The 25,238-nt window shown below is 34.7% G+C and overlaps 1 protein-coding gene across 1 annotated transcript in view; it reads right to left on the reverse strand.

Moving 5' to 3' along the window:
• The window catches only part of PTPRQ (protein tyrosine phosphatase receptor type Q), a 291,670-nt gene that overhangs the window by 22,115 nt on the left and 244,317 nt on the right, over nt 1-25,238 (reverse strand). The window contains exons 37-38 of the mRNA XM_069094772.1: nt 14,898-14,979; nt 2,980-3,070 (exon numbers count right to left, since the gene is read on the reverse strand). Of these exons, the coding sequence (XP_068950873.1) occupies nt 2,980-3,070; nt 14,898-14,979 (173 nt within the window). The remainder of the gene's footprint in view (nt 1-2,979; nt 3,071-14,897; nt 14,980-25,238) is intronic.

Raw genomic sequence — 25,238 nt, forward strand, 5'->3', positions numbered from 1 at the left:
ATTAAAGTCTTAATTGCAAAATCAGGGGAAAACATTTTCTTCTTTTGAAAATCTACAAAAAAAAATACTGGACATGCTATTCTTTGAGGGAAACACAAATTTTAGAAATTTAGCATGTCTTCATTTGCAGCTAGATGGTGAAGTGGATGGAGTACTGGATCTGGAGGCAGGAAGCCCTGAATTCAAATCCTGTCTCAGACACTTACTAGTTATGTGATCTTGGCCAAGGTACTTAATCTATGTGCTTCAATTTCCTCATTTGTAAAATGGGAAATAATAGCAGCACTTTCCTCCCAGGATTTCTGTGAGGATAACATGAAATTATATTTATTAAGCACTTTGTGCTTAATAATGATATTAATTATCTTAAAATATGATATAAATTCTAGCTACTATTATTGCCGTTGTTAATACAATAATAATAATTATTATTATTATTGCAATGCCTAATGGAGCAATGGAGACTAAACAGCCAATGTAGAATAGAGAATAAGTCCTCTGGAAAAAAATGAAGATAACATGCAATATATATATATATACATATATATATATACATATATATATATATATATATTGCCTGTTCTAATATTTGACAACCTGGGAAAAGGATATATTTGAGCTCACTTGAAACATTTTTTTTAAACGTTTGCAGCAGATATTTTATCTAATTTTATTTTATCTTTTCTTACCTTTTTATTCTACTCATTATTCTATTATTGGATGTTCTGAAGAAGTCACTGAGCCTCAATTCTATATCCTCAATGATTCCAGCTCATAATAAATACAACAGCTCCTATTTTAATATCATTTTAAGGTGTGTAATGTGTTTTCCTCACCACTGCCCTATTTTGTAAGTCATTAAAATCTTATTATCCCATTTTACAGGTCATTAAGCTGAGGTTTGGAGAGGCTATGATATGGAAATAGATAATAGTTCTTTGAACTCCTTGGAATAAAGGTTTTAAAATTTTGATTTTGTGTAGAAAATTTTATTTTAAGATCTCAAAATCATAATGTAAAACTTATTGAATTAAATGGTATTCATACCCAAGTTATTCCTAGGACCATATTAAGTATTTTCTTTGTAGGATTAGATTTTATTATTTTGAGACCATTACAACACATTAACACTGAGAAAATTACTTTTTCAAGTGAAAAAAATAATGCTAATGGCTTATACAGAAAAATAATAGAGCTTTCAAAGTAACTAACTTCCAACTAGGTAGCTTTATAGGCATTAGATTCATAATCTCATTTTTCTTTACAACATCCCAGCCAAGGGGCAAGAAAGATGATATTAACAATTGATTAATCAACCCATAATGTCAATGGAATTTAAGATCTTCCTTGACCATTAATGGGTCTCACGTGGAGCCCATTAAGGGGAGCTTGCTTAGGGGAGGCTTGCTTGTAGGAAGGCTTGCTTGTAGGAAGGCTTTCAAACCTTTTGCTTATTTCTAATTAGGTACTGAGACAGGACGGTTGTGATACCTTCTGGTTCTGAGAAGTGCATATATACACTGAGTTGGTATTTTGCTTTGGGGGCTTGCTTATGAGAAGGATCTTGTGATTCTCTGGTGGAGATTCTAAGTGGCTGTATGTTCAGAGCTCCCTGACTGCTCAGATGTAAAGGTTCTCACGATCCAGGGGTGTATGAAAAGTTTATAATTGATTCAAGCAGTCAGAACCCTCTCTGTTGGTCCTTATTTCTCTGTATTTTCTCTGAAGTTCAGGGTGCTGACTTTTCCCCTCAACAAGTGAATGTAATTAAAATAGACTGTTGAGGGGGTGGATAGGTGGTGTATTAAATAGAGCACTGGTCCTGGAATGAGGAGGACCTGACTTCAAATCTGACCTCAGACACTTAACACTTACTAGCTGTGTGACTTTGGGCAAGTCACTTAACACCAATTACCATGCCTTCCCTCCTCCAAAAAGGAAAAAAAAAAGATTGTTGACTCCTGAACCAACAGCTATCTTTCCTAGTAAAGTAGATCTAAAAACCTGTGCTAGCAGCCATCCTGGGTATGCCAGTGTGGTTTTACCCCCCCCCCCCCCCAATTTCTATGTAGAATGAATTAAAAATTTAGGTACATATAAGAATATAGAAAATATTTTCAAGTAATTATTACCTTTTGACTAATTTTACTAACTAAATTAGAAATACTTTAAAACTCTAGTTCTTTTGAATACAATTTTAAATTGTCAGATTTTGCAAATAGAAACTTACCATTTGTACTTTGCGTTAGAAAACTTTGTTGATTAGAGACAGCTGTTATGAAGTTAATATCTGAGAATATAGCTATTATTAGCAGAAAAATGTTCTGTTCCCCCTTCCACATCACTGTTAATTCTTAAAACAATAATGGCATTTTTTGTTTTATTAAGTGAAAAATGAAGATGTATTGACTATAGTACTATAATAAATCCCTGTCTCCTTTGATAAAAATCTATCCTGGCTTTTTAAGTCCTCATATACTCTGATCTTCAGTGAAAAATCTTACAACACATATCTGAAAATCCATAGGAAAGCAATGCTATAATCCTAGGGGAAACCAATACAAAAACATGTCAAGTGAATTTTATTCTCAATGAGGAAAAATCAATCTACAAACTTTTCATTTTCAGAAAAAAATGTTTGGAAAAGAATGCTAAAGAGGTTGGTTACCTGGGTTCAATTACAAAGCTAAGAAAGTACTAGTTCTACAGTTTCCTGCACCTGCATAATTAATATTTAAAAAGAACAAACTGAAAATCATTTCAGTTTATTAACTTTCAACAAAAAAATATGAAGTCAAAGAGATGTCATTTGAAAATCATTGATAATGAAATGTACTTTTGTTATTAAACACTTAACAATGCCTATATAATAAACATATATTAAAAAAGGAGACTAAGAAAATGCAACTGTATTCTACTGTAGTCATAGTTTAATAACATTTTTAGAACAAAACACAGAGACTTAACAAATGCACCTACATGGTTTTATGTTTGGGAAGCGGTTCTTTGCCCTATTCCAAGGCAGGTCAGCATCAGTAGAAGAAAGATCCTGGAGGAATTTAGGGAGCTCCTGTGGAATGCAATTATTGAAAAGTTTCCATTTATTTCAGGAAAAGAAACAAGAGGTCACCAAATGCCTATGTAACCTTAGCTCACATTTTAAATGTCATTTCCACAATGCTATCCTCATAAAAGAAGGGTCCCTTTTCTTCTCAAACTATCTATCTGTATTGCTGAAAACATCTCCCAAACATGCCATCTTTCTTATTAACCCAAGTCACACTGTTAGTGGCAGAGACAAAGCTGTAACAATCACTGTCAGGTTGAACAATACTAGTTTATGGGAACTTTCACCTTAAAAATCTTGGCTAAATTCAGACTACCACCTTCTGTGAGGTTCTCTAGTCTTGTATAGTAGACTACCTTCTGTAGTCATCATGAAGCAATGTGATGAAGTATCTATGTTAGCAAATCAGTCTTTATTATAAATGATGCCCTTTTCCACTTGCATAGCCAAAGAGAACCTTATTCCATAACCTAGTGATTACTAAGTATTTTATCCAAAAGAGATAATTGACAATTATTTAATATTAATGTCCACTTAGTGGGAAGGAAGGTAGTTGATTTATTTTTGTTTTTTCTCCCAAGGCAGTCTAATTTCATGCCTGTTTGGTGGTAATACCATTGGTCAGTTAGAGAAGTTGGCAAAGGTCACAAAGAATTTTTTTCTGGGTTTCCATTAAACAGCGATAGCCATACAATATATGTTTTTTAAAAATAATTTCAGCATGAATGTTGAGTTGGAATATCAGTTTACCACTGACTTTCAGTAAAAAGTAATTACATTTTTCTCAGGTCCTTTACTAATTTTAACATTAAAAAACACACCAAAAAAAACCACTCTGAACAAAGAAAGGTGTCCCAAAACTCTGAAACTTTTAGATACAAGGTATTATATGCATAAGTGAGTAGTAAGGAATATTTAAGAATTTTCAGAGTTGTCATATTGCTAAAGTACTCATCTCTTTATTATTAATTAAGACCATTAGTTTGCCTTCCTCTAATTCATTTTTGAATGCTCCCAATTGAAGAGCTAACATATCTTAAATTTATTTACTTAGGATTTTTTGCCCTTTATCATAATCATAATTAATTAACATTTGTCCTCACATAATCCTGCCTTCCTTGATATTTTCACATTGAGATTCATTTATTCTGCAATACTTATTGAGCCCCTAATGTGTATAAGGTACAAGAAATAAATGGAAACCAAATATAATTGATATGAGGTTGTTGTACAAAAGGATATTAAAGTCTAGTAGAAGTGATTAGTTGTATGCAAATAACTAAAGTTCAAGACAGATTGTGTTAGCTGATGTAGGTGGTAAAACAGACAAACAAAAAACAAAGTATTCTGATACTTTTGGAGATCTAACTCCTGACTAAAGAGGATCAAGAAACCAGGATCAATTTCAACTAGCTTTTAGAAGAAGGGTCCAGCAGGTAAAGTGATTTAGGAAAACGAATGTGTAAAGAAAGAAGTTTGGAAACTGTAAAATGTGATCAGAGAACATCAAGGTTTCTAACTTGGTCAAAATATAATTATTTTTATATTAATTTATTTTATTTAAATTATATTATTTAAATTATTTTATTAATTTTATATTAATTTATAATAATTTCTAACTTGGTTAAAATATTCAAGTCAGATTGTACAGGGATGTGATTTCCAAGAATGAAATCTGGCTTCTAGTTAGTAGAGAAATATAGTCCTATAGAAAAGGTTTGGGCAGAAGAGTGAAACAATAATATCTGCTATACAAGAATTCACATCTATTTAGTGTTTTTGGATTTGCAAAATGTTAGCCTCAGAACAGCCTATAAGGTACATAGTACAAGTATTATCTCCCTTTTTGCAGATAAAGAAACTGAGCCCCAGAGAGGTTTAATGTTTTGTCCATGTTCAGATAGCATGGTAAGTGTGAGAATCAGGAATTGAATACAGATCTATTAAAATCAAGTTAAATGATATTTTCCTCCTACCATACCATACTGCTTTGTTTCTGCATGGGAAGATTATCTTGGAAGTGGTATTAAGGGAAAAAAAGAGAATGGAAACAGATGAACTTGTTGGGAGGCTATCACAATGGTCCAAGAAAGATGTTGTAAGAGTTTTAACTGGACAGTGAAAATGAAAAATAGAAGAAAGAGTCAAGAAATATGATGAAATTAAATCAAGGACCTAGAAATTGATTGGATTTATGTAGAAAGAGGAGAAGTAAGGGCATTAGGTGGCACAGTGAATAGAGTACCAGCCCTGGAGTCAGGAGGACCCGAGTTCAAATCTGACCTCAGACACTTAACATTTACTAGCAGTGTGACCTTGGGTAAGTCACTTAACCCCAATTGGCCTGCCTTGCCCCTCCAAAAAAAAAGAGGAGTCAAAGACAACTTTAGGGTTTGAGCAGGAATCTCCAGGTAGAGATGAAGCAGGCAGCTCAGGAAAAAGGTTCACAGAAATCATCTTCAGAGACTCAGTCATGGGAGATGAAGAGAACACCAAAGGAGAGAATATAATGTATCATCAAATCTTCATTGCAATGTTAAGTTAATAAAGCTTAAAGCTATGGTAAGAATTTTGGGACTGGTAGAAGCAGGACCTCCCTGCTGCTCCAACTTCCACTTTCCCTAATCCATGTAAAAAGGGGACTCTAAACAAACTTTGGAGCTGCAGAACCCAAAAAAATGACACAGAGAAGCTAACCTCCCACTGAGGACAGCCCTGCAGGCCAGCAGGAATTGGCCAGCACAGCGCTCTGGGAGTTGAGCCTAGCCCCATGCTGAGGCTGTAGCCCCAGGGCGGGCCTGACCAGCTGCCGGCCAGAGGGACCCCAGATCAGCAGCAGATGTGGCCATTTCCAGAATTATCAACACATAAATGCGAAGGGTAAAGTGAGAGGTCAGTGCAGTCTGGACTTTGGAACCAATAAGTGGGAGTGCATAGCTTTTGCCCCTGGGGTGAGAAGCTGCTGAGACCTGGCACAGCAAGCCAGTGCCACAGGACAGCTTCCACTCCTGGCCTGCAGAGTGTAGGGGGACCAAGCACCAGTCTTAGGGGTAATCGCTCTTGCTTTAACCTGCTTGGATCTAGATTGCAGTGTAGGGTGGAGGTCCTGGGGTGTATGTCCGGCTTGCCAGAGCGTGTGGAGGCTTCAGAGAGGGTACCCATCTAATACCTCTGGCAGCTGAGAAAACCCCAGAGTTTGGGATGAAAGCTCCCCTGTCTGCTGTCGGAGTCCTATTGTGGCAAAAAAGCCCAGGGGTCAAGTGACTGAGGGGCGACATGACCAGGCAAAGGAAACAAAGCAGACAGAAGATTCCAACATTAGACTCCTATTTTGGAGACAAAAAGGAGCAAAGCATGGAACAGGAAGAAGACAGTGAAGTCATAACTCCTGCACCAAAAGCTTCAAAGGAAAATATGAGCTGGTTACAGGCCATAGAGGACCTTAAGAAGCAGATAAGAGAAGTGGAGGAAAAATTGGGAAGAGAAATGAGAACAATGCAAGAAAATTATGAAATGAGTCATCAGCCTGAATGAGGAAAATAACACTTTAAAAAACAGACTGACTCAAATGGCAAAAGAGGCTCAAAAAGGCAATGAGGAGAAGAATGCCTTAAAAAGTCGAATTTGCCAGATGGGAAAAGAATCACAAAAGCTCAATGAGGAGAATCATTGCTTCAGAATTAGACTGGAGCAAATGGAAGCTAATGACTTGAAATCAAGATGCTGTTAAACAGATCCAAACAAATGAAAGAATCGAAGACAATGTGAAATATCTCATGGGATAAACCACTGACCTGGAAAATAGATCCAGGAGAGATAATTTAAAAATTATTGGACTACCTGAAAGCCATGATCAAAGTAAGAACCTAGAAATCATCCTCCAGGAAGTTCTGAATGAAAAGTATCCTGATGTTTTAGAACCAGAGAGCAAAATAGAGGTTGAAAGAAGCCACCGATCACCTCCTGAAAAAGATCCCCAAAAGAAAACTCCTAGGAATATTATAGCCAGGTTCCAGCATTCCCAAATCTATGAGAAAATATTACAAGCAGCCAGGAAGACACAATTTGAATATTGTGGAAACACAATCAGGATAACCCAGGATCTGGCAGCTTCTACACTGAGGTATCGAAGGGCTTGGAATGTGATATTCTGGAGGGCAAAGGAGCTGGGATTAAAACGAAGAGTCACCTATCCAGCAAAACTGAGTATCATGTTTCAGGTGAAAATATGGTCATTCAGTGGAATAGAGGCCTTTCAAGCATTCTTGCTGAAAAAAAACAGAGTTGAACAGAAAATTTGACATTCAGATACAAGAAGCAAGAGAAGCATGAGAAGGTAAACAGGGAAAAGAAATCATAAGGAACTTATCAAAGTTGAACTATTTATATTCCTACATGGAAAAACAATAATTGTAACTTATGAAACTTTTTTCAGTAGTTGAAGGGAATAGAAATATATATATATATATATATATGTCTATATATGAGGGTATATGGGCATATGAGTACATATGTTAATGTGTATATATATATACTGACAGGTATACATAGATAGAGGGCACATGGCCAATTTAACAGGAAGGGATGATACTTAAAAGGTGAAATTAAGAGGTTAGAGAGGAACACAATGAGAGGAGATGGGAGAGACAGAATGGGGTAAATTATCTCACATAGAAGAGGCAAGGAAAAATGGCTACAATGGAGGGAAAGAATAGGAAGGCAAAAGGGAATGGGTCAACCTTATTCCCATTGAATGTGGCTTGAGGAGAGAATGAAATACACGCTAAATAGGGTATCTCACCCTCCAGGAGAGTAGGGGGGAAGGGAATGAGAGGGGGGATGATAGAAGGGAGGGCAGGCTGTGGGGGGAGGGGAGTTGGAAGCACCCACTTTTGAAAAGGGACAGGATCAAAGTAGAAAATAGAACAAGTGGGTGGTGGGATAGGAGGGAGGGAAATACAATCAGTTTTTTACAATACATCTACTGTTATTGTTTTGCATTAGCCACACATGTACATCCTATACTGAACTGCTTATCTTCCCAGTAAGGGTGGGTGACAAGGGAGGAAGGGAAAGAATCTGGAATTCAAAGTTTTAAAATCAAATATACACTATTAAAAAAAGAATTTTGGGACTTTCTCTCTATATATGTATTGTGTGTGTATGTGTATATACACACACACATATACATATATACATATAGTATATGTGTGCATATATGTGTGTATGTGAATGTAGGTATGTATGTGTATATGTATGTATATATGGAAAGAAGAGATCCAAGGATAGATTACTGTGGGCATACCAACACATTGTGTTGTCAGGAGAAAGACAGATTAGCCAAGGAGAGAGAGAAGGTAATAATCAGTGAGGTAGGAAAAGGATCAGGAAAATAGTCATATAGATATCAATGGCAAAGAAAATATCAAGGAGTGAGCAATTATCTTGCCAAATACCACAAAAAAGATGAGAAACAGCAGGGAATGGGAAGTATCAAACCTTCCAACTAGTGGATCATGTACACACTTTGATATTTCCCTTTGAATAGAATGGTAGCCCACATTAGAGGCTAATAAGTAGTAAAGAAACACTGACATGAAGAACCATTGAGAGTAGACTACCTTTTTCCTGTACAGTTGGCCACCGAAAGGATAGGAGGATAGCTTATGGGGGCCAGAAATGAAAGGAAGGATTGGTTTTTTTCTCTTGTTGTTGTTGTTTTAGGATTTGAAGTGTCCGATTCCATCAGACTAAAAATAATAAGCTAAATACTACTAATAAGCAGGAAAGAACAAGATTCAGATGGAGCAGTCATTCTAAATTGGCTACTTGTGTATTGTCAGAATCCCAAATAGGGTCAAAAATCAATGTTCAAACAAAATGAAAGATAAAGATGAGGAAATAAGTTTGAGCAATTATAACAGTTCTAGAACAACATATTAAAAAAACTACTTACTGTGAAAATGAAAAATGGGCAAAAATAGTTTAATTTGCACTACCATTATTTGGTAGAGAAGTTTAACCAATATAAAATGGTCCACACCAAGGAAGATGAAAAAATTCTAGGTTATGCCATTATGTGGAGATGCTACTATTGTTCTTAGAGGTTGTACCAACAAATTATTGTGGGTTCTACTAAAATGGAAATTCTTAAATTTAGGATAATGAGCCAGAAATAATTTATTTTTTTCTGTCCATGGACTGGTTTAGCTAATTATGGAGAGGCTCATCAAGTGGCCCTGGCAATCCATGAAAGATATAAAAATAACTGTCAGTTCTCTGTTGGTTCCTCCTGCTTCTGTGTAATGATGGAAAGAGCAGCAAGAAAGTTGGTCAGAGGGTGCTAAGAATCATACTATTTTTAGACCAACCATAATCAATAATTTAATTATTCCTAAAGTTCAGGTCTAGCTATGTCAATATTCTGCTCAATAAGTTTCACTGTCCTCTCCTTGAATTTAGGATTAGGGAAAATTCCTCAATTCGGCATTCTAAAGCCTTAACAATGTGATTCCAGTCTATCTTTTCCAGGCTAGTTACACGTTGTTGCCATTCAGACATTTTTAGTCATCCCCGATTTTTTGTGACCTCATTTAGAATTTTGTCAGAGAAGGTGCTGGAATGGTTTCCCATTTCCTTCTCCAGCTCATTTTACCAATGAGGAAACCGAGGTACACAGGGTTAAGTAACTTGCCCAGGGTCACGAAGCTAGTAGGTATATGAGGCTGAATTTGAACTCAGGAAAGTGGGTCGTTCTGACTTCAGGTGCAGCATTATGCACTTTACTACCTACCCACCTCATATCAAGAAATTAAAAATGTTTGTAGATTAGTGTATCTCCCTAGGAAAATTTAAGATTCTTTAGGGAAAAAACTGTCACCTTTTGTATCCTTATAGATTACCACAATGCTTGGCATATAATAATAACAACAGCTAAAATTGATATAGACCTTAATGATTTTCAAAGATCTTTACATGTTATCTCATTTGATATTATATAAGTGCTTGATTTAAATGATTGTTGATTGACTAACTGATTGCTGGTATTCTTAATATTATTCAATCTTTGTGAAGAAACTAGTACAGCTAAATGGAAGGAGGGCACAAAAGTTCCCCTTGAAGAGGTGAAAACAAGTTATTTCAATGTATGACCAAAGGCAATATGAAACCACCTTGGCTTGATGTACTTGGCCTTTTAAGCTTACACCGCTCATTTTGAGGTCGAGAGAGACCAATATGACATTTAAAAGATTACATACCAATACCTTTTGCAGAGAATGAAGACATTTAAATAATATATGAAGAACTTTAAAGGATCCTTCAAATTAAGTCAACATATATTTTGACACCAAATGACCTCAGTGGGAGGACAATCACAGGGAAATAAGATGAAAACTATGAGAAAGTAAGGTTCAGAGTGAGGAAATTAAAGAGTTGAAAGTTCTTAATCACCCTGAACCCAACTATATTCTTCAAGAGGGCAGAAGTTTCTAGACGTAGCCCACAGTATCACAAAAGTGAATATGAATATGTTTTAGTACCTTCAATTGGGAAACAGAAGAAACCTTACATGTCACTTATTCTAATTCCCTCATTTTATAGGCGAAGAAATTGGGATTCCTTGAAATAGTGATACAAATAGGAAATAAAGGACATAACTTTTTCTCTGAAAGAGCTTATATTCTAATTGGGGGAGGACAACATAAAAGAAAGTTCTATTTTGGGGAAATGGAAATGCCAGGAAGTCCAAAGGATATGACTATAGCAGGGCTGACGGAACAACCCTCATGTTCATTGGTTGTACCAGTAAATTAGATGGTAGTGTCCAAGGATCCAAAGAAAATAGGAAAGACAGGTGGTAAGAACTAGAAGACCTTAGGATGTGGTGGCAGACACTGATGGTAAGGACTAGAAGTCCCCTATCTTACCAGAAAGAATAGAGCTGGTGACTCCAATTTTATATAAGATGCATGAACAGTCAAGTAGCCTCAATGTGACATGGGCATCCCAAGGGTAGGGGTGGAGACAAAAGAAAAGAGTTTAGGTTATCCCTAGGGGTGGTGAATTTTCCCTGTGGTCCAGGGAGGCAATGTAATTAAGGACTACAGAACACCAAAATCTCTGAACAATCAAAACTGAAGGAGATCCATATGGCAACGAGAAGATATGTGGTGGCCATAAGCTGGCTGTAGCATGCTGCCATTATAACTCATATGATATAAATAGCAAAATGGGATTATTGAGGGCATGCATGATCAGAAAAGGAGGCGAGCTAGATATACACTGAAAATGAGAAACAACAGAAGAACTATCCAAGAACATCAGAAGTTCTACTATATTAAAATAGGTAAAGTGCTCACATGTGCAAAAATATTTGTAGTAGCTCTTTTTGTAATAGCAAAGAATTGAAAACTGAGTGGATGTACATGAATTGGAGAATGGCTAAACAAGTTGTGGTACATGATTGTTATGGAAAACTATTGTGCTATAAGAAATAATTAGCAGGATGGTTTCAAAAAACCTGGGATGACATATTAATTAGTTCAAAGTTCAGTGAGCAGAACCAGGAGAACATTTTACAAAGTAAGAGAAATATTGTAAGGATGATAAACTCTGATTGTCCTTAGCTGATACGATCAGTTATTCTAATTAGATCTATTTAGTTACTCTGATCAAGACAATGACCCAAGATAATTCGAAAGGACACCTGATGAAAATTGCTATCTATCTCCAGAAAGACAACTGATAAACTGAGTACAGATTGAAGCATACTTTTTTTTTACCTTCTTAATCTTTTTTGTTTTGTCTTGTGTGTGTTTTCTTTTGCAACATAGTAAAAGATCCTATCCAAATTGACATGGAGAATTGATGGATTTTGAGTGCAGAAAATGAAGCATATTTTCTTTTTTCTCTTTTTCTTCCTCCATTCCTCTATCTCTTCCTTCCTTCCTTCCTTCCTTCCTTCCTTCCTTCCTTCCTTCCTTCCTTCCTTCCTTTCTTCCTTCCTTCCTTCCTTCCTTCCTTCCTTCCTTCCTTCCTTCCTTCCTTCTTTCCTTCCTTCCTTCCTACATGACTAATGTGAGAACTTGTTTTGCATAACTATATATATATATATATATATATATATTTACAATGGTCTTTATTTTTCTCATCTGATTGAGAGGGGGAGGGAGAAGAGGCAGAAAGAGAATGTAGAACTGAAAAATAAAATTTTATAAGGGAAATAATTAAAGAAAAGTTAGTTGAATGATTGCTCTGAGATGAATTTATGGAGAGACTAGGAAAAAATGGATAAGAAAGTATATCAGGACTTGAGATGTGCCTGGGTAGATATACAAGTAATGTCAATGAAACCACAAATCGATTAAAATACTTAAGTATATTATTCTCACAATAATCTAGGCAACAGGACATTAAATATCATTATGTCCATCTTTTAGGTGAAGAAACTGAAGGACATATATAGAGAGGCTGGCACATAGTAATAGTTTAATAGCTGCTTGTTGATTGCCTGTCTGAATTGTTCTTTTAAGTGGAAAGTAGACCTGAATTCTGAACACACAGCTTATCGGGCTGATTAAATCAAATTAAGTGAAATTAGTATCTAAGATGAGTTTAATATTCATATGCCAAGACTTCTAACCATTCCATTCTTTTTTTAAGGAAGCCGGAAAAAAAACCTTACACTTCTAGATTTGTGGCAAATTTGTGAATTGAGAATAAATTAGACTAATTCAAATTTGTATTGAGAAGGTATTGGTTTCTAACATTTTTGTCAAACTAACAGGTTTATGGCTATTTCTTAATTGGTGCAAATATTGAATCCATGAGTCCTGTAGAGTGGTCAAATAATTCAAATTTGTACTGCATATTTGCATTGCACTGGAATCAGTGACCATATTTTGCTTAATTATAACTTGAAATAACATGAATTCAAATACATGGGGTCACTTGATATGATTTGTTATATGCACAAATAGGTACCTATATGTATAAGTGTAATTCAGCTGCTTCATGTGACATGACATCATAATATCATATATAATGAATAAAATTATTGAATAAATACTTTATAACAAGCAATTTTGGTTGTCTGTATTATCATTTTAGCTACTTTAATGTATTTCAACATATTATTTTAATAAGGGAGGCAATGTAAATCTGCATTAAGATAATAGAATGTGTAATATAATTTTGTGTGCCACAAAACTTGTGACATATTTAACTATGGCCTCAGTTATAAAAAAAATAACAAATATGTGATCATTTAAAATGGGTCAATGGTATACTTCTTTATACTACAAAGTCATTCCTTGGAAAATAAATACTTGCTAAAAATTTGGAATAAAGCTGTAAGTATAGCATAACAATTGTTTTGAAACCATAGTTCTTTAAAGAAAAGTAAAACTAGAAACTTTCCCAATATGAAACACAAAATGTAAAATTTTATGGCTGGATAATTTTTTCATCTACTCAGTCATGCATAATTTAATTATAATCGCTCTTGTTCTAGTGAAATTATACTTCTGCTCTTTAAAAAAAGTCCTCCCTCCATTACTGCTCAGAAGAATTTTATGGTACCATTGGTTTTATTAAGTCCAGACCAATATTACTTAACTAGCATAACCAAAAAGCTGTAGGAAACACCATTAATCTTTTCACATTTTTGTTATTATTCCCTGAGAAACTGAAATATTATAATCTAGTCTATATAAGTACTTTATTTGGTTTGTATTTTCATAAGTTCAAACAGCTGATAAATCAAAAATGAAGGTTTGGGAGAATGGATTGGAAAATTATTTCTGTGATATAAAATGATTGTGCATGTTAGAAAAGGTAACTTAAAAGGTCAAATAATCAACAGATCAGATAGCTAAATATACTTGAATACAATCTCATTTTCAAAGAAGTGAAAGGAGAATAAAAAGTATACACAAGCTTTAAATGTGTTTATAAGAAATGCTTAACAGAGTTTGTTGAATGAATAAAAGTTCTATGTGAACTTAAAAAATTTGTTTTTTGACCAAACTTTTTTCCTTTTTTCTTCCCTCCACTCAATTTTATATAGACCCATAAATAAAATACATAAACTTGAATTTAGACTATTTTGAGTTATAATTATGTAAAATATGGTAATTGGTTCCAGTGCAGTGGAAATATGCAGTACAAATTTGAATAATGTAACCACTCCACAGGACTCACGGATTCATTATTTGCACTAAGCAGGACATAGCTATAAACTTGTTAGTTTGACAAAAATGTTGGAAACCAATTCTTTCTCAATACAAATTTGAATTAATTTGATCTATTCTACATTCACACCTTACTGTGAACACATTGTGTCAATTTGTATTTTCTGGTGTACCTCTACTGTTCTTACAAACTACAAAGGTTAATATAAAACAGGTCTTCTAAGTTAAATAGTCACCACCTCAAGCCAAGGATTAAATGTAAAGTTCAATTCAGAATTTTGAACTTTCTACCTATCTCATGCAAAGATGGTGACCATATTACCCAAAAATGGAGGCTTGCTCCATTGACAGAAGGACTGAGAAGAGAAGGGAGTTTCTCCTTTCTGGGGAGGGGAGACCAAAGAAGATAATGTTTTTTTTTCCTGACACACTGGGTGAATAGTTCTGATAAGGTTGCATTAAATATTGCACTGACCAAATCCTTGTAAAGTTACTATCTAAACAATCAACCTGGTAGTTGAGTATTGATTATCAAGGCCAGAGTACTTCATGGCCTTGCCTGTTTAAAATGGACATGAAATGTGACACATGAAACGACTGGAGGTCTCACAATGTTGTGACAAGTGCTAGTAACATACCGAAAATTCTTCTTCAAACTTTAGGTTGTTATTTGTGCAGAGTTCTTCAACATGTTGCAGGAAGGCTTTCTTGCTTATTGGCCTCAATGTAAGAGAAAGAAAGAACATGGAAAAATGTGAGTTTTTTTTTCTTTTAGGCAGGGGATTGTGCATGCTATTCAAGAATTCAAGAAAACAGACATTCAAAAAGTAAGATTTTTCTAAAGACCTCAAGCAGCATGGACTTTTAAATGCGATTTGATTGTCTTTACCAATAAAGATTCTTTCATTTTCCTTTAATAATGGTCCAATTTCTTAGCTTTCATGGTATAAAACAAATGTCAATAAGAGTTTGTTTGCAAGCGATTTGGGATTAACAATTCATATTCATTCCAATCCAAGTTTTCTAACTCAGAGAAAGTGCATAAAGTTATCATTTCATTCTAAAGTACATAATACTTCTTTGTCACTCAGAAAACATTTTATACATTACAAGGTTTTAGAAGATATAAAATATTGCAGTGACCTCATTCTCGTAATGACATGGATTTTAAACCCCAAGGAGTTTAAATAGCCCTGTATTACTTCCCAAGCTAAAACACAGACATGCAGACTTCACCCCAGAGAGAGAGAAAGCATTTCTCCAGTTACCATGCAATTAGTCATGCTTTTATGATTTATATCCAGCTTGGAGGTTTTTTGTAATAAACATACAAAGAGGAACCACACATCAAGATTCATCAAGCCAGTTAATCTACAGTCAACATTCCAAAAAAAAAATCTTGAATCAACTTACTTGATGGATTTCCTATAACTAAGTAACCTGCAACAGAGATTGTGTTGAATGAATTGCACATTAGATAATATGGTGCATCTTGACAGAGTTCTAGATGCAAACTGGAAACACATAAGGGATCTCAAATGTTGAGAGCTATTGAAAATGTACAGTATTATGTCTTAAATTCTCTAATGTGATTCCTTTTCTTAATTCTCTTTTAATATGTTTATTTAGCTTTCTCTCATTCCCTAGTTACTCTCTGAGGTTGGTAGGTCTTTATTACATTTTTCTAGGATACTAGAGGTGACAGTTTTATTGCATTATAGTATCTTGCAGCCAAAAAGAGTTAACCCAGGATTTTAAATGTCCTACTTCAATCTCAGGAAAAGTAGGTACTAGAACAAATACCTCCAAGAAAAATTCTTTCATCTGCCTAAATCTTATTTGATTTGGACATTGGATTTCATATACTGATTCAACAAATTCACACACACACACCCACACAGAAGTAACTCACCAAATTATATTTGTCAAAGGGTTTAGACTCATACTTAAAAAAGTTAAAATTGTAACCAATTGCAAAGTAAAATATGAACTTATACTATATATATATATCAATGTTTCACTCATTAACACATTTAATCATGCTCAATGTGTTGAACACTGCAAAGAAGAACCAATATATAATGAAATAAAATCACTTAACATATAACTATTTCTATTGTGCTATCAGAAACAAGGAGGATGGCTTCAGAAAAACCTGGGAAGACTTACGTGAACAGATGCAAAGTGAAGTGAACAGAACCAGAATATTGCACACAGTAATAGAAATATTGTTATGATGATCAACTATGAGAGATTTAGCTACTCTGATCAATATAATGAGCCAAGATAATTCCAAAGAACTCATAATGAAAAATGTTATCCACCTCCAAAGAGAGAAATGAACTCTGAGTACAGAATGAAGCATACTTTTACCCTCGTTATTTTTCTTGCTTTTCTTATTTTGTTTTGCTTTTTGCAACATGGCTAATATGGAAACATGTTTTACATGACTTCACATGTAAAATTGATATCATAATACTTGCCTTCTTAAAGGGTGAGGATGGGGAAGGAGGAAGGGAGATAATTAAGAATTCAAAAACTTGTTTAAATGAATATTTAAAAAATAAAAACATGTAACTGTTTCTTTCTATTTTTCATTTTGAGTATCTGTGGACTTTTGACTGATTCTTGACAGTTTTTAATTGAGGTAGGTTTCCTTTGATTCAAGAGGAGATTAGTTTCAAGATGTTTAAACAAAAAAAAAAGGGTTGTCAAACATGGCATAATGAATGATGAAGAAAGAAGGCATGTGGGTGAGATGTTAAAATGAAAAGGTTTATCAGATAGATTTCCTTATAATAGAAAGGTAGGTAAAGCATATGTGTGGGGGACCTGAAGTATATCAGACAAGCTTTTAGATAAGCTTAAAATCATTGTTAGTAAATTCAATTCAGTGGGAATATATATATAAGAATCCCTTGAAGAAGGAAGAACAAGAAAAAGTAACAGATAAGAAAGAATAGACTTTTCAATCAACTGGAGGAGGGAAGGCTGGATTTTTTCTTTAAAGTTTTCAAAGTAATTAATATAAAGAATATCCCATTCCAAAATTACAAGAAATTTATTTTTGTTGAGAGGGTTTACTCTTATCACAAACTGGTATCTTCAAAACACTAGCTATGGAAAAGTTCACATATGGAAGGTGGAAGAAAAACAGAGGAGGGGCAAAGCATGGTGAAGTACTTAAATCCACACACAAAAGCAGATTTTTGTTGTTTTTTTTTTCTGAAGAGATATAATTACACCTTAAACTGTCATAGCTGTTCTCTTCTTGTTCTTGGTTCCAAGAACTTTCTAAAGTAACTTTAGCAGGCATTTCCTTGATCTTTACTCTTTTGTCTTTGATAAATTTTCCGAAGACACTATTTGGAAAGTGTACTTCACTGAACATAATCCTTCCTGAGTTACACAAATGTTAATGGACTAGTCACCATACTCCTTAACTATCTAATCACTTTTGAGACTTTGCAGATTTAGTAAAACTACTACTAAATATTTGCCAAATTTTCAATTTGGGAATCAAACTTCCTAATGTCTACCCAAATAATTTGTTAACTTGGATGATGTAAAGAAGTTAACCTCAGAGGGGTGAAATGAAAGACCAGACTTTGTAGGAGAATAAAATATTATCAGAGGCAGAACACTTGATACAATGGCTGGAAAGACCTGGCACCCATTGATCACTCTAGCTTTTTGGTGGACATTAAGAAGCTGATGTAAAACAACGTATTAGTTTTGGTCCAATTAATAATATTAACCTAAAACAGGAAAACCCACTAAAACTATACTGTAATTGATGGTCTAAATGATAAAAGTAGGTGGTGATTTAGCATGAAGACTGAACCAAATTGAATTCTAGAGTTTGCTCCTTGTCAGGACTTGTGGTCAAATTAGCAGCGTCAAATTTCAGAACTATTGACCTGGGGCCAAGCAAAAACTTCCTTAAAAATTCACAGTATCCTCCATGAAAATTTATCTTTTTCTATTTGTAATACCTTGAGAGATCCATTGAATTTTTCTCATTAAGCTCACATTTGTTTCTACCACATACAATCTACTCTACTGTGTTATGTTTTTACCACTGAAGTTAAGTGTTAGCATGTTACTTAATGCCATATGAATTTGCTTTCATTATACTTTATTTCTGATACTTATCATTCTTTTCATTACAATCAAAAGAATTCAGATACACACGTGCCATTAGGGATAGCATTTCTCCCTAGATACAACTACAAATGTGTATCTTTTAGAGCTGTCATGAAGGATGACCAGAAGGGAGGTGGCCCAACCAGTCATTCAGAATAAAGGCTAACAGCCAAACCAAATACTTCCCTGGTATTAGTCAATTATAGTCAATACTTTTTTAGCTTGGTACCAATAGCTTTCTAGAACCTTTAAGGTGACCTGTGGTAGACAATTTACTATCTCTCAAAGCAACTCATTTCATTTTTAGATCTCCATAATTGCTGTAAATGAATCAACAAACAATCATTAAGCACATACTTCCTGGCAGACATTGTGCCAAATGTTGGGAATACAAAGAAAGACGAAAACAGTCTCTGTCCTCCAGATGTTTACATTCTGATGGGAAGGGAAAACTTGTAACAAATAGATACATACATGATAAGTACAGAGTTAGTTAAAGACGATCTTAAAGAAGTTTTCCTTACATTTAGCTGAAGTTCACCTCTTTGTATTTTTACATATTACTCCTACTTATACCTTCTGGTGACAATATTTGATGAATGGGTGAATTAGTGAATATGATCCAAAGCCACTGGGATCTACAAAATTTCGTAAAGAATTCTATGTTTTGCTGAAAATTTTCAAATAATAAAATCTGTTACCATAATAATATCCTAAATAAATAAATAATCCTAAAGCACAGGTTTAACCATGTCACTCTTCTGTTCAATAATCTCCAGTGACTCCCTATTACCTCAAGTATCAAATGAAAACTAACTTTATTTCCTCTGTCACACATTCTCTTTATAAAATATGAATACCTGCCTTACCATTTTCACATGGTTTTAAAAAATAAGTATTAAATGATATTTTGTGTGTATATATATACATGTATACACATGTCCATACATATACAAATATATGTGTGTATGTATAGATATAGATATGAAAGTGTTATGAACACGATGGGACACAATACAAATATTTATAAGCATTATTTTATAGCAATCATTGTTTCTGTTATGTTATTTTATTTTGAAAAGACCTATAATGTTATAAGCAATTTGGTACAGAAAAAGAGTACTGCCTCTGGAGTCAGAATACCTAGGTTTTAGACCTAGATCTGATACTCAGTATTTTTGTATGACCTTGGGTCAGTCACTTAAAATCTCTGAGTCTCCTTTTTCTTTGTAAATTGAGGGGGTTAAGTATATCATTTATTTCAAATTCTGCTCATTTACCCTGTATAGTTCAGAAGGTTATGAACATAACTGCTCTCAAACATTAAAAAGCAAAACAAAAACTATATAAAAGTTTTGCTCTTTATTGATGAAATCTTTTCTTGTTTATAAATATATTAACCTTGATCTCATTCCAAAGCAGAAAGGTATACTGCACTCAACTGGATAGCAAACTTCCTGGTTATATTAACTGGAGTTGGGCATACTGCAGAAAGAGTGGTCCTCAGTCACCAAATGCTTGATCCCCATGCCTAGTTTTCTGCCTGAGATCCCAAGCAAAATTTCTAACATCATGTCTCGACTTTATCATAATCATTCTAAGTAGACTAGCAAAAAACAAGAAAGCAAGATGTGATGTAAAAATTGAATGGAGAAATTCCCATTGGAAAGTCAACAAGCAGTGAGAATTCATAGAAAGCCCCAAATTCGTAGTTGTGAGCAATATTATTTAATTGATTAATTCCAATAAAGTTTTCTAATAAAATTTGATTCTGAAGACTTGTCATAATACAGAAGCAGGTTTACTATGATGGAAAATCTTCAAGCATCAGCTTATGACTGAGGATAAATCAAATATAATAAGATCATCATAAGAAGGCTGACTACTAGATAATGATTTTGAGGGGAGGGGAGAGAGAAAACAACTGTTAATCCCTTTGTTTCCATAATGACATATGACCATGGGCAAGTCACTTTTGCCTCCGTTTCCTCATCTGTGAAGTGAAGAGTTTAGACTAGATAATATCTAAGGTCCCTTTCAGCTTTAAATCTTGTGTTTTTAGGGCCCAAGAGCTATACTGACAGAAGGCTTCCTGCACATTAAATTATCCTTTAACAAAGGTTTTAGAAAAGACATAAATAAAAATCACACCTAATAATGAAGTAGTGAGGAGTTAGACTCTATATAAATGGAGAAAGTATAAACTGATTGCTGAGCATGGACCCATACAGGAGTGACTATTATCGATAATTCTATGTCATCAATAGTAACCTATGGTTCAATGAAAAGTAAAACCAAATCCAATAACTTTCTATGCAGCTGGAGATCTAAAACAAAAATAGAAACTTGAGATCTCTAAGTAAAAGTTGTGACCTTCTCCAATTCTAGCAGCAGCTAGGTGGTATAGTAGATAGAGTGTTAGGGCTGGAGTTAGAAAGATTCATCTTCATGAGTTCGAATACGGCCTCAGACACTTACTACATGCATGACCCTGGGCAAGTCAGTTAATCCTGTTTGCCTCAATTTCCTCATCTGTAAAATCAGCTGGAAAAGGAAATGGTACACCACTCCAGTGTCTTTGCTAAGAAATAGGTTCATGGAAAGTCAGACACAACTAAAAAATGATTGAACAACAATAAGCCAACTTTTATCTCTTTTTGAAGGAAAAGTTATGTCCCCACCCCTATTTCACCATCTTTAATTAAATTACTTCTAATATTTCTTTCCCTTTTTTATGTTTACCCAATTTGTCAAATGGGATAAAAGAGTAAAGAATTTATTTTAATTTCTTAGGATAATATAAGTTGAGCTAGAAGGTACTTCAAAGCCCATCTCGTCCAACCTTCTCAGATCTATAGAATAGGAAAAGAGAGGCCCAGGGGTGTTATATGACTTGTGCAAGGTTACAGAGATGTGCATCATAAGACATGGAATTTGAAATGAACTCCTCTGAGACTAGAGCCAAAGACATTGCCACTGTACCACACTGCTTCAAACACTGTACTTTACTATCCACATTTATTTCACGTCTATAGGCAAATTTCAGAAATGATACAATTATGTAGCATAATTCAGGGCAAAGAAATGTTATTTCTTTCAGCTGTCTGCATATTCAAATGCAAATAAAATTTTGGTTCAAATTACCCAGATAATTAGCTCAATTTTCAAGCCCACATTATGGGAATAGTTTTAGTGGTCAGTTGTGTTCTGAAGTTGTTATACTTCTCAGTGGTCTAAAAAAATTGATTTGTTTGATGAATAAGTAAGCTGCTTTGGAAAATATATGTTAGAGTTCAAGAGAAATGGGAAAAGGTTCATGGAGTTGGGAAAGTCACCTGAGGATACATGCCATGATTAAGCATTGATGAGGTGATTATGTTTCTTGTAGGGACAATTGTCTGGTTAGACAGGCATAATAACCTACAACTGAGATCAATTTACATAGAGATTAACAGTGCTATTTTGCAAGGACAGATATTTTTATCTCCTCACTAAGAGATGGACTTATTTTTTAAAACTGTCTCTCAGAATATAGTGTACACAGTAGGCATCTAATAAAGATTTCATGTGGGAAAAAATGAAAAAAAATATCTGGTGGCAGTAATCTTGTCTCATTGATTTATTCTGAATAATGGAGCTTATGGTTTGAAGATAATCAAACTATTAATTGTGAGGGAAATTTCCCTATAATAATGTGATTTCAATATTTTCCAGTATGGAAGTAGCACTATAAACTACCAATTCTGAGCTGCCTTAAATAGCAGGACAATGCCCTTGCCCCCCCCCCCTTTTGAGAGAGGGTATTATTTCATGTCTCAGGTTTTTTTAAGTCTATCAAAAACCGAAATTCCACTCAGATTACTCCTGATAGATCCAGAAAGAAACCATTTATTTATGTTGGCAGTGGTGATTGAAGACTATACTGTCACATAGACTCAGCTTACTCTTAAGGTCAGTCAGTTGAAATCTACAGGGAATTAAAATTTAGCCCAAATAGAAAGCCACAGATAATCCACAGACAGGAAGCTTAATACAGCATTACCAATGATACAGAGGGAGAAAAAAAGGAGAAATGTGTTTTTAACTAATTATCTTCCATTTAGAAGGCAAAAAAATATTAACCCAACAAAACTACTAATTTTATTTCCTTTGTGGAATTAAATTAAATAGCAGATTTATATAAAAAACTATTTTGGTGATAAGAACCAAAGGTATTGGATATTTCCTCCCAATTTTTGCAAAAAAAACAGAAAATGGGTTTGCCATTCTACCAAGAAACCAATTAATTTTTAGGAGATCATAGATTTTAGAGTTTGAAGGGACTGTAGGAATTATCTTGTTGCATACTTTTTTTTTAAATAAATAAGGAAACTGAGGCCTCGAGAGTTAAAGGAACATAGCCAATGCTGTATAGATCATATGTAGTAGAGCCCACATTTGGACTCAGATGTTCTAACTCTAAACCTGGGGTCTCTTGATTGTACCACTCAAGTTAGTGCTTAATGTAGTGTTTCTACTTTTAGAATGATATTAAACCATCCAAATCAATATTTACAACTCTGTTCTTTCTTTTTCTTGACTTGCTTCCCTTCTCTCTTTAAAAAATGTTCTCCTGCATACCTTATGTGCCCTATCCAGCTAATACACGTAATTCAAGTTTTTATCTTGATGGCTAATTTTGCATATTTGACCATGAACACCTTCTATACAAGGTAAAGTACTCCTTCTTATTAGAGTTGGAAAACAAACCACTAAATAAGTGATGGCTAAGACCCTTGTCAGCCAAAGTGTTGGCTGTGGTGAGCAGAAGGACTGTCAGAAACAGCAGCAAGAAGAGACAAAGCAAGCCTGCCTGGAAGAGGGCAAAAGGCAGGAAAGTTATTCTCAGGGATGTCAAGAGGCCGAGTTCAGATTTCCAGGGCAACAAGGGCAGAAAATCTCCCATTTCACTGGGCTCCTCCCTATCTCCAAAAAAATGACTATCTCCAAAGCTCCAACAGACATTTTGCTTGCTGAACCATATAGTTTCAATTTAAAACCTGGGACACAAACGAAAGCATCTCTAGGGACGATAGAGCAAAAGCTGATACATGAGTCGATAGACAGGATGATGCCTCTGCTGACAGCCCTGGTTTACCTACTGGATGTGATAATGATGAAGGTGAAGAGGTGGACACAAAAGTGCTCAGCTAGGACTTTAATGAAGATGGGATTGATGACATGTTAAGGTCAGAAAAGAAGTGTGTATAGCTTGAACCATCAACCAGGGTGGGAGGCAGAATCTTAGAGTCCTTTCTCTATGATTGAGGTTGGAAAAGAATGTTCTTTCCTAGAATCAACTTTTATGGAGCAATTTAGAGTGGGGGAAAAACAAACTAGGATGATCACCTTATTCTAGAGCCCTCAATTTTAAAAATCACTCCCAATTCAAGTTATTATTATTTCTTTTTTTTTGGTCTAGACTTGTTGGGGGGGGGGGTGGAAGGGGAGTTATACCCTGTAACAAAACTCCATCTACTAATGCAGATCACAAAAGTATGGGTCTAGAGAGGAAAATGGACCTCAAAGGCTATTTAGTATAACATTTCATTTTATAGATGAGTAAACTGAAACTCAAAAAAGCTAAATGATTTGTCTAGTGTCACAGAGCTATTAGGTAGTAGAATAGGCAAGATTTGAAGCTGGATCTTCCTGACTCTAAGTCCAACATTCTAACTGTCCAAATTCCTCCTTTGCTATTGCTAAGTTCTACCTGGGGCACTAAAGTTTCAAGAGGCTAATATATGGTTACACAGTTGGTATACAATGCAGGCATAGCTTGAACCCAGGTCTTTCTGATTCCAAGGCTGGCTCTCTCCTTTTCTATGATGTCCTCATAATTCATATATAAATGCTTGCAAAGTACCAGAGAACCCAGACTAGTCACTTTAGATATCTCGAGCTAAGAGATATGAATCGGTGTAGAACATGAGAGGCTAAAAGTAATCAAGGTATCTGTCATTCATTTTAGGAAGAAGTATTGAGTGATGGGATACAAAAGCAGTGAGATTCCCTCTGAAGCACTTATAACAAGAAGAGAAATAAGTTTCTTTTTTTTAATTCTGTCTTATGTTGAAGAAGAAAGGCATTTGGGAGAGTCAATCAATGAAACAGCATCTGGCCACTTGTTAGCCTGGAATGCAGAGAGGTCACCTCTGAATACTAGTTAGTAATAGATATTTTATATGTGATGTGATCGCTTAAATCTCTAGCTCAACAGCATCAACCACTTTCTTTTGGCAACTGCAGATTCTTAGTGGAAAACTTATTTTCATAAAACTATGTGAACTATACTAATAGGAAATTTGATCATGAGTTGATTTAAAAGGAAAATATATTCATAAAATTTTGGAATGCTAATTTCTGTAAATCTGTGAAAGTGAACTGGCTTATTCTACTGTGATTATACTTAGGACTGAATATAATGAGCTAATAAATTTGGAAGCCTAGTACTAGGATGTGCTAGGATGTAGTACAGCCTTAATGGGAGTGTCAAGGTTAGAGTTTGAAGTAAGCCATTAAGATCTGAGATTCACTCATCACAGCTTAGAAAGTAAGCTCCTTGAAGGCAAAGCATATTTTGTCTTTGTAGTTTCTGGACAAGTAGGTGATCAATTGAGATATCCTAGTTGAATTGAAAAGAAACTGACTTGTTTGGCAGTGGACCAGAAATTCAAGTCATTTGTGATTTGATTCTCCCTCCACATCTTTTCATTTAGTGAGCTGTTTATTGAATTCCAGGTAAGCTGCATTTGGATAGCAACTGGTCTGAAGCTCTGCCTGTTCTGACCCTC

This window comes from Petaurus breviceps, unplaced genomic scaffold, assembly GCF_028583685.1.
Source record: "Petaurus breviceps papuanus isolate PSGF00001 unplaced genomic scaffold, PetGlider_PUasm1.0 221, whole genome shotgun sequence".
In the NCBI taxonomy this organism is placed as follows: domain Eukaryota; kingdom Metazoa; phylum Chordata; class Mammalia; order Diprotodontia; family Petauridae; genus Petaurus; species Petaurus breviceps.